General features: G+C 46.4%; 1 protein-coding gene across 2 annotated transcripts in view; it reads right to left on the reverse strand.

Moving 5' to 3' along the window:
* LOC138823548 (estradiol 17-beta-dehydrogenase 2-like) overlaps window positions 1-8273 on the reverse strand; it is a 33963-nt gene extending 25690 nt beyond the window's left edge. The window contains exon 1 of one of the 2 annotated variants that reach the window (XM_070016938.1): window positions 7825-8273. In XM_070016938.1, coding sequence (XP_069873039.1) covers window positions 7825-8089 — 265 coding nt within the window. In that variant the 5' untranslated portion in view covers window positions 8090-8273. The remainder of the gene's footprint in view (window positions 1-7824) is intronic. The other variant, XM_070016937.1, reaches the window with a different exon arrangement.
* Between the last annotated feature and the right edge of the window lie 2313 nt (window positions 8274-10586).

Genomic DNA, 10586 nt, shown 5'->3' on the forward strand with positions numbered 1-10586 from the left:
GAGATGAGATACTTGCAGCTTCTAGTTTTGCTCCTACTTCATTAATTAGCATAATCATTTTCTCACAGTCAATCACTGCTTTTAATGTCTAAGCCACGCCCAAATTTCTCTTCTCCCCAAAATGGCTTCTTTTGATCTTACTGTTGCCTAGAGATAACTTCCCAGCTTGCTCCTTCCTTTCTGCATAGCATTCTCGAAACTTCAGAGTGTCCTGATAACTTCACTGACTGTGACTTTGCCTTGATGTTCCATCCCATTCCCTTCCCTAAAGCACTTCTCTCTAATCAGCACCCCATGGAACGGCATCCACCCATCTCCCCTCATTCCACTCAATCTCTTCTCCAAGTCAGGTGTTTATAAGGCTCTTCCGTGAAACCCTGTACCACCTTCCACCTCCCGACACAGGCCACAGTCCAGTTCCTCACCCTGATCTCTGCCTACACTCTCCTCTCAGATGCCTTCTCAACTTCCAGAGCTTTGTCCTCCCTGCCTATGTGGACAAATTGCCTATTTTTTCCTCTACTCTTAAGCTCTTTCTTGAACGTTAGCCTCTCTTCACTTTACCTGGGCATCTGGATCCAAGGCTGGCCTGTTGGGTTCAACACGTCTCAAGCAAAAATATTATCTTGTTCTCAAAGTCAGATCCTTTTCAATTTCTTAAGATCTACGGTTTCTCTGAGTAGTAATAGCCATTTTCACATCCTAGGATTCATTCTCCATAGCCTTCGCTGCTTTTTTTATTTTGATTGAACTCAGAACCTTTAACATGCTAAGCAAATACATTACCACTTACATTATATCTCCAACTTGTTATTATTATATTATTATTGTTATTATTTATTTTTCTTCTTTATCATCACCATCATTATTATTTTGAGAAACTAAATCGATTCAGGTTGAATTCTAACTCTCAATCCTTCTGTTTTTGTCTCCTAAGTAGCTGGGATTACAAACATGGACCTCTGCACCGAGACATTATTCCTCTCTTGAAACAGTTGCTCCACACAGGGAGCCTGTGTGGACACCCGTGTGGACACCAAGCTTTATGCTGGGGACACCCAGCCCCCTCTAGCTTCGCAAGCCAGACAGTCAAAATGAGGGGCTGGTGAGAGTTCTGCTCAGGAGGCCCTGGGTGCAGTAGGCTCTGCAGCAAAACAGCAGTTGGGTGGGGTGAGCTGTTCTTTGCTGGGTCATTGGTGGAGTCAGGGGAAAAGAAGACAGACACTGGAGTACGAAGACCCTCCCATCACACTCAAATGATCAGAAGTTCATGTGAATCGTCCATCAAGACGTTCTTCTAAGTGGTGATTTGCATTTCCAATTCATGACCTGCGCCCAGTCTCCCATGCTCCTCCCTCCTCTCACTTCTGCCCACTTCTCCCCTCTCAGATCTTGCATTTCCTTGTCATATCCTTGTTTCTTATCTATCTCCCACACTGCATTCTACATCTATTAGAGGTAATGGACACATGCTATTTGTCTCTGTTTCCAACAGCTGGCACAGAGTGCCCGATCAATATCGGTGAAATCATGAATCTTCTTTCCACACTATCAGTTCTTTTTTTTTTTAACCCTCCTAGGCAAGAGCTACCTTCCCCAAATTTCACCACAACCTTATGCCAGGTTCTGAATAATAAGGTAGAGATGCCCGTATGTTATTTTATTCCCTAGCACTATAAGACATTAAACCATCAACAGCATGGCCTGCCCTCCTCCAACCCTGTAGGGTAAGAGGGGCTCAGGAAGAAAGAAAACATCTGAACAGGCTGGGAATATGGCTCCGTGGTAGAGTGCTTGCCTAGCATGCATGAAGCCCTGGGTTTGATTCCTCAGTACCACATACACAGAAAGAGCTGGAAGTAGCCCTGTGGCTTAAGTAGTAGAGTGTTAGTCTTGAGCAAAAAGAAGCTCAGGGACATTGCCCAGGCCCTGAGTTCAAGCCCCAGGACTGGCAAAAAGGAAAAGAAAACCTCTGAACATTTTACCTAAAGCAAAGGTTCCAAATCCAGTGCCTCCTGGATTGTCTCTCTAGCAGAAAAACTGCAATGACAACTCACAATAAGGGTCAGGACTGAGAAGACACAGGGAGGAAAAATGCAAGCGGCGAGGACAGTCACATGGAGCACTCTTGGGGAAAGAGCCGAGGACACATACAACATAGAGCCAAAGACATGGACCCCGGACAATGCCTGCTCAGAGATAGGAAAACCCAGAGATGGCAGCTAAGGCCTGGAGTTGCAGGTGACCATCACAAAAAGACGGCAGAGACAAGGATTAAGTAAGTGGGCAGCTGGACAATTTGTTGTATCCAATTAGTAGGCAGGGGGGAAAGGTAGGACATTTCACCAACATCATTCATACATTCATAATTCACTAATTCTCATTGTATTGGGTATAACCTGCTTCAACCTAAGAAGAATGCCAAGCTCACAGAAGTGACCTTGCCCCTGCCCTCAGGCTGCTCATAACACAGCTGGGCAAGTTTCCATTCCAATCAAACGGTGCACCTACAACTCCCAATAAAATCACCATTCACACTCACAGAACTGCCTAGGTTCAACAATACCCTTTCATGCTTTCTTATGGAGAGTTAAGAGAAAGCATAAGCTTCATGATAAAAAAAAAAAGGAGTATGTGTTTATTAAAAACAAAATCTGATAAGACTGAGAGGTGTGGCTAGTATGTTCAAGGCTTGGGATTCAATTCCCCAGCACTATCAAACAAACAAACAAAAACCCTGACAGACTGGGTTACAGACGTGGAGGAAGGGAGAGGGGAGGGGAGAGGGAGGGGGCAGGGAGGGCGCAGTCCTGACTCAATGTCGCAGCCATCCCCCCCCCCTTGCAGTATCGAGGACTCTGTTCAATCATTTTTACTTCTGTATTTCCAACTACAAATGACAGTCTACTTGAATCACCTTCCGTGGCTTTCGAATGCAATTCTGAGGTCAAATCTAGCATATGGCATCTCTCAAATCATCAACCTCTTCACAAGGCCCTATTCCTGGCCGTGATGCTCTCCTTTCATTGCTCCTAGTATGACTCCCTTATATCCAGCCACTTGCCCAAGGCTGCACCAAGCAGAGCCATGTGTCCCTAACAGATGCCCAGTACCTCCTTGCCGACTGAGTAGAGACGTGTTATCTTGGGAGACTTTGTGGTCCAGTACTGACTGCAGCTACAACGTTGCTGCTGCTGATGGTTAGAAGGACGTTTTCGGGTGGCAGGGGCATCTCACCTCTGCTACCTAGTGGGTCACATCCATCAGTTCACAAAATGGGAAACTATCAAGGTTGTGAGAACCACATGTGAAATGCGTGGAAAGGGTTTGGTGTTTCTCAATGAGAGACTCTGACTTGGTCACCAGCCACACACACACACACACACACACACACACACACACACACACACACGTGCTGAGCACAGAAAGGTTATTTCTCTTAGTCTACTGTCAATGTCATTTACTACTCTAATGTTATTGTCAAAGGAGTTCAAATCTCAAGACGATGCCAGAGGCATCCCAACTCTTAGAGCCTTGAAAGGACTAAGGAATGATTCTCAGGAGGCGCTATCCTCCTTTTACTCCTCATTGAGAGCATAATAAATAAAAGACCTTTACTTAAAACGTTTTCCATTTCTGCCGGGTGTGGTGGCTCACGCCTGTCATCCTAGATACTCAGGAGGCTGAGATCTGAGGATCGTAGTTCAAAGCCAGCCCAGGCAGGAAACTCCATGCGACTCTTATCTCCAATAAACCACTCCAAAAACCAGAAGTGGTGCTGTGGCTCAAGTAGTAGAGCAAATGCCTTGAGCTGAAGAGCTGAAGGACAGTGCCCAGGCCCAGAGTTCAAGCCCCAGGACCACCACCAACAACAAAAAACACTTTGCTTTTCTGTATCAGTTGTATCCTGTTGTGAAATTTTCCATTAAAAAGTCGCTGATGTCATAAGCTAGGTGTGGCATGGTAGATGCTTAACTGACAAGCCTGGAGTACCTTCCTCTTATTTTTTTTCTAGAAAACTAATTTTTAAGGAGACCCTTCTCCCAGCACACCCACTTTGGCTGGAAAACAGTGAAAGAGTCTCTCCCCCACCCCCAGAGCCTCCTGCCCCCCCCCCAACACACACACGGCCTGAGTCGGGTGTGTCCTCCCCGCTGAATTTTGAAGCTTCCAGCTTTATGGTCAACAAATCAGCAGTTATCACATCACAGCTGAGAAAGCCCCGGGAGGGCCAGAGTGAGTGGAAAAGTACAGTGGCCTGCGCCCCTCCCAAAATGTTTAGAGGGGGCGAGAAGGACAGATCCTATGTAATCTCAGATAAAGGGGGTCCAGCCCCAGTGAACATGAGTCCTAGGAAAGAGGGCTTCTGCTTCGATCACTTGCTCCTATTGCTTCTAGAAGGTAAGTGGCACATACTGCATCCCCAGTTAGTGTTTACTGCCAATGCCTCCTCCAGTGTACAGAGGAGAAAACAAACCCAAAAGCTCCAAGCTTGGAAGTGGCGCTGTGGCTCAAGTGGTAGAGCGCTCACCTTGAGCTGAAGAGCTGAGGGACAGCGCCCAGGCCCAGAGTTCAAGCCCCACGACCGACATACAAAAAAAAAAAAAAAGCTCCAAGCTAGTACCAACGACCGTACGTCTAGCGTTAGGTACACAGAGATGGTTCCTGGATCCCTCAACCATCTTTTCTGTGCACTGACCCTCGAGATCCACCCACTAATCTCTGGAACCACCACCAGAGGGAGGCTGAAGTGTTTATGGAGGCTGAGGGTCCTCTCCTCCCTCCCACCACCAGGGGGCATAGAAAGGGGATGAGGCTGACCTTAACTAATGATTGACAGCTGTGATGCCCTTAACTGGTGATTGACAGATGCGATGTCCTCAAGATTATACACCTTACCTCCCAATCTGCCCAGGTGACCCCCCCCCAGGACTTCCCTTGAGGTCCTTACTTGGCCTCCCTGTTCCCTGTCCATTTGGCTGGGAAACCCTCCTAATACATCTCTGTGACCCCAGTCTTGATCTCATTCAGCCTCGGGGGACCCCACACACACCCCAGGCAGGGAACATTTGAGATCCAAACCCACACCTGCCAGACTATCAAGGCTTTTCTCTCGGTATTAAGCTTGAAATGTTTCGTGCGATCATGTCAGTTAATTTCGCAGTCTTTTTTTTTAATGTATCAAACAGCCACTTTAGCCTCCAGAACCTTGGAGACAAACACATGTTCAAACACTCTGCACATGAATACTATAATTATATTGTCTTGGAGGCAAACGAGCTTTGAACACCTTCTCAAAATGAAAAAAAGACTCAAAGGACAAAAGTTGAGTTGGTTGTTTTTTTTTTTACTTATATTTATAAATTGTCCTTCACCTGAGTCCATGGTTAAATAGAAACTAAAACCAACTCAATCCATTAAATTTTAACTCTCTTTTAAGTGTGTGTATGATATAAATTATACAATGACATTGCAGAAAATAGAAATCAAGGGGCAGAAAAACATCCACGTATTCTACTTCAATTATTCACAAACTACTTCCTTTATAAACAATTTCCTTCCTTTTGTTTATCTGTTTCCAAACTCTTCCCTTAACCTCCTAGCAATTTGCACAATGGGTATGAGTGTTCCCTGGTCCTGGGGCTTGAACTCACAGCTCGGGCGCTGTCCCTGCGCTTTTTTGCTCAAGGCTAGCAATCTACCACTTGAACTACAGCTTCACTTCTGGCTATCTGGTGGTTAATTGGACATGAGAGTCACACAGACTTTCCAGCCCAGCCTGGCTTTGAATCATGATCCTCAGATCTTAGTCTCCTGAGTAGCTGGGGATTACAGGCATGAACTACCAGCACCTGGCAAAACTCACTTTTTCTACGCACGTTCATGTTTATTTGCCTACCCTTGCCCTACCAAAATGTGTACCAATGTATGTAGCACATGCCAAAAGGAAAGGAAGCTTTCCAAATTCCAAGCGGCTTCTTCTCTTTTCTGCTTGGTTCTTGTTTTAAACAAGTTTCTAGTCTCATTGAAGGAATTTATTCACAAAGGTCTGGAAACTTCAGGAGAATATTGAGCCTTGTTTTCCCCGGGTGAAGATGACAGCAAAAGCTAGGGGTAACATTCCAGTCACCCTCAACTATTTGTACTTCTTGTCTTCATTCTCAGTGTTCCTAATTGCTAAGCATTTCATTTCAGGATTAGTCACAGGGCTTGAGTTGCCTAACTAAGTCGGTTATCTTAGATTTTAGACACAGTCAAAAGTCACAAAGACTGCGTGGGTTCTCTGAGCTGGGTGTATATTTTATAAGTCTAAATACATAGTTCCAGCTTCAAGCACAGAGGGTAAAGAGCACTGACGAGATAAGCAAGCAAGTGTGGATTCCTGCAAACCCCAAGGTTTGTCTGAGTTTATCCTGAGATTAAGTATGCTCATTAATTAGCTATAGAAGCGCTGAGCCCTGGAACTGGTTTTCTAAGAGTAACTAGACCTCCGGGAGACCCCGAGTCTCCATCATGGCATGGCTAATTTTTCTTTTTGGAGAAATGCTGAATTGTTCTGTTTTCTTCCATGCTACTGAAAAAGTACAAAAACTGAGTCAGACCTAGAAAGACTCTGAAATTCTTGTGTGCTTGCTACCGGCCACACACAGCCATTATATCTGCACTTCAGATGCTCTGAGAGATCATCAGGATTGTAGGGACCCCGTAAAAGACGCAGCCAAGCTCCCAGAAGCAAGAATCTGGGTGCATGAGACCAGCCATTCATGCAGATAAATGTCCCAGGGATTGAATTGTCTACTTTTTTTTTTAATTTAAAGGAGCTCATCATCTGCAGCTTTTCAAAACTCCAGCAAGCACCAACTTGTATTTCATTTCATGAAAGAATTTTGTTATTGGATTAGAGCAAAAAGGTCAAAAACATACAAAAATCATCTTCCTCTGTGAATTGTCACGATTCCTGATTTTCTTCCAACCACACCTAATGCCTCCTTCATTCCCCAAGGTCACGGTCAAAAGCGGGAAAACCTCCCAGCAAAAGATTCTGCTGAAGTCTGAAATTCATCATCTCACCAGACCATTCTGGGTCACAGACAACTCTGTGTAATTCTCATTAAAGCCCTCTCCAAGTTCAAACTCCTCAACTAAACAAACCTGTTTTACAACTCAAAGGAATTTAATTTGGCTTCACACTTTCCGTGGAATGAAACACAAAAGAAGGGAGAAAAAAAATTGGCAGCTTAGCTAATGAGCAACTCAATTGCTGGCCACGCTGACAACTTGATCTAATTAAGAGTAATATGTCAGGACAACACTTGGACAGAAAAGGTTCCGACAGGGCACAGGCTCCTTGCAGCCAGCAGGCAAAGGCTGCCGCACAGATGAGACCCAGAAACCCAGAGAGGCACAGAGAGACTGGGTCCTGCGAGCTTTCTTTTAGACCTACAGGAGATGGCCAGATTGAGAATCCGATCAGACATTGAATCTCTCACCAAAGCTGCACTTAAACCTAAAGACATGGGTGGAGTGCTCCCAGGTGTAATAAAACACGTGCTATTCATATTTATTCCTAAGAAATTGGCAGCTTACCTTATACTTTGCCTCTTACCCTAAAGACAGTCCTCTCCCTCCACCCAAAAATAAAAATAAAAAGATCACACCAAAGCAATACCCGAAGAAATGCTGTGGCTACGTGCTTTCATTTTCTCCATGCTAACTTTTTTTTTTTTTTTTTTTGATGTTCAAGGCGAACCTGACAGAGTCGTGCTGAAGCAAAGAGAACAGCAAATCCCGTCCTGTGGGCTCGCTGTAACCCTGTCTGCTTACCTGTCACCAGCACGGCCTTTCCATCCGCGGGTAGCAGCTCTTCGTCAGCTGTGCAGGTGTGCAGAAGAAAGCAGGACAAGGAGAAGAGGATCAAACTCCAGAAGAAGGGGAGGCTGAGCAGGCAAGCCCCTCCCCAGATGCCAGCCAGGCACAGCATCCAGCTCTGCAAAGGCCTTGAATACTTGCATCTGCAAAGCACTAAGCAACCCAGCACTGCGGTGCCAGACAGACAGAGACACACAGCTTCAGAGGAAAGCATGCTCATTCTCCACGACTTGTGTACACTCTCTTGCTCGGGGAATGGAGTGGGCAAAGGCTAGTTGGAGGCAGCGGAGTTTGTATGAATGGAGAGGTGGGAGGGGAGGGAACAAAAGCAGCCCTGACACCCTTTGAATGAGCATGGATTAAGGATAATCACACAGACACCTATTCCCAGTGGGTGATTTAAACAGTGCACACTGCAATATAAACACCAGAGCACTTCCTAGTTGCTCATTCCTCCTCCCACCACCCTGCACACACAGCACACACTGGGACTCGCCCACAAGTCCAGCTTGCATGTGTGCGTCTTTTCATCACTCATGAGTTGGATAAATGACAGAAAGGAAATTGTAAGAGGACAGTCTTTGCCTTTGGACCCCCTCTTCAGAGTGTCTGCCTGTTTCCTGATATGTGTGTGAGAGAGACAGTGTGTGTGCGTGCGTGCATGCGTGTGTGTGTGTGTGTGTGTGTGTGTGTGTGTGTGTGGAGAGAGAGAGAGAGGGAGGGAGGAAGGGAGGGAGGGAGGGAGGGAGGGAGGAAGAGGGTAAATCTGGGCTATCAGTCTAGAATCTACCTACCTAGATCCCCAATCTGGCCGGTGTCCACAGGTTGCTGACACACCGCTCCTGCCCCCCCCCCCCACCAGACAGGCTAAATTCCTGGGCTTAAGAAGGATCCTGAACCAAAAGAAAGATAATCCTTAGCCCAGGAAATGTGCCTTTGCCAGGTACCACTGGCCCACGCCTGTTATTCTAGCTGCCCAGGAGGTTGAGATCTGAGGATCACAGTTCAAAGCCAGCCCATGCAGGGAAATCCATGGGACTCTTAATCTCCAATTAACCAGCAAAAAGCCAGAATTGAAGATATAGCCCAAGTGGCAGAGTGCTAGCCTTGAGCAAAAAGGCTAAAGGACAGAGTATAGGCACTGAATTTTTTTTTTTTTTAACAAAAAGGATGCTGATCTTCCCAGAAGGGAGACAGCCCGGGAGGAGCTGACAACTATGACACCAGAGCTCTGACCGGCTGACACCCGCACTTTCCTGAGACAGGAGCTGTGTTCCACTTCTCACTGTTCTCTCTCCGTCAAGCTCCGCGTCCAGCTCAGCAGTCCCCCTGCTCAGCCTCTATGAATACCAATTCCTTATGAGATACAGAAATAAAAGAAACAGTGCATGGGAGAGGAGACCCAAGCGATGAAGAGACTCACTCCACATTGCACGCCAGTGGGGCCAGTCTTTTATTTTGGTGGAGGGCAGCACTGAAGGTTAAAGGCGGGGCCTCATCCTTGCTAGGCAGGACCTGTGCTGCTTGAGCCACACTGGTTAGAGGCAGAAAGGGAGGGAAAGAAACCAACCCTGGCACCTCTGACTTGAGCGCAGGCCGCCGGGTGCGGCTGGTGATGATAGACACCAGCTCTCGGCCATTGGCTGAGATGCAGTTTCAAAACTTCTTTTGGCCTGGGCTGATCTCCCAACCTCTGCTGCCCAAAAAAGCTGGGATTGCAGGCTAGAGCCACCACACCCAGATTCTGGGATTTACTACCTTAACTACTCTAGTGGCTGCTTAATGTAAACCATGTAAACATAGTCTATTGCATGCTAGCCCTTCCCTACTTTTTTTTTTTTAAATCTCATTTGCACCTTTAGAAATCCTGTGGAGTAGCAATTATCACAGAGGAAAACTCCAGCCAGGAACAGCAAAGTTGCACTTACCTATTCATCGCCGGGAATCCAACTCCACCAGTGACTTGCCCTGCTTAGAAGCCATCTTAGCCAGGCACCCATTACAGACATGTCTTTAATCTTAGCTCCTCTGGTAGCTGAGATCTAAGGACCCCCAATTCGAAGCCAGCCCAGGCAGACAAGTCCATGAGACTCTTATCTCCAATTAACCAGCAAAAAAAAAAAAAAAAGCCAGAAGTGGAGGTATGTCTCAAATGGTAGAATGCCACCTTTGAGTGACAAAGTTAAGGGGTAGTGCCTATGTCCCGAGTCCAAGCCCCAGAACTGGCACACACAAAGAGAGAGACAGAAAGGAAGGAAGGAAGGAAGGAAGGAAGGAAGGAAGGAAGGAAGGAAGGAAGGAAGGAAGGAAGGAAGAGAGGGAGGGAGGAAGGGAGGGAGGGAGGGAGGGAGGAAGGAAGGAAGGAAGGAAGGAAGAAGGAAGGAAGAAAGGAAGAAAGAAAAAAGAAAGAAAGAAGGGAGGGAGGGAGGGAGGGAAGAAGGATGGAAGGAAAGAAGGAAGGGAGGAAGGTAGGAAGGAAGGAAGAAAGGAAGGAAAGAAAAGAAAAAGAAAGAAAGGAAGGAAGGAAAAAAGAAAGAAAGAATGAATGAAAGAAAGAGGGAGGAAGGGAGGAAGGGAGGAAGGGAGGGATCGAAGGAAGGAGGAAGCGATATGTGGATCACCAACTCCAAAAGCTTAGCAGATCAGCCACTGCCTGCTGCCATCTTCCTGAGAAGAATCCAGAATGCCAATGAAGGCCAGATGTTGGCAAAGCCTAA

Source organism: Dipodomys merriami, unplaced genomic scaffold, assembly GCF_024711535.1.
Source record: "Dipodomys merriami isolate MVZ:Mamm:240054 unplaced genomic scaffold, mDipMer1.0.p SCAF_120, whole genome shotgun sequence".
Classification (NCBI taxonomy): Eukaryota; Metazoa; Chordata; class Mammalia; order Rodentia; family Heteromyidae; genus Dipodomys; species Dipodomys merriami.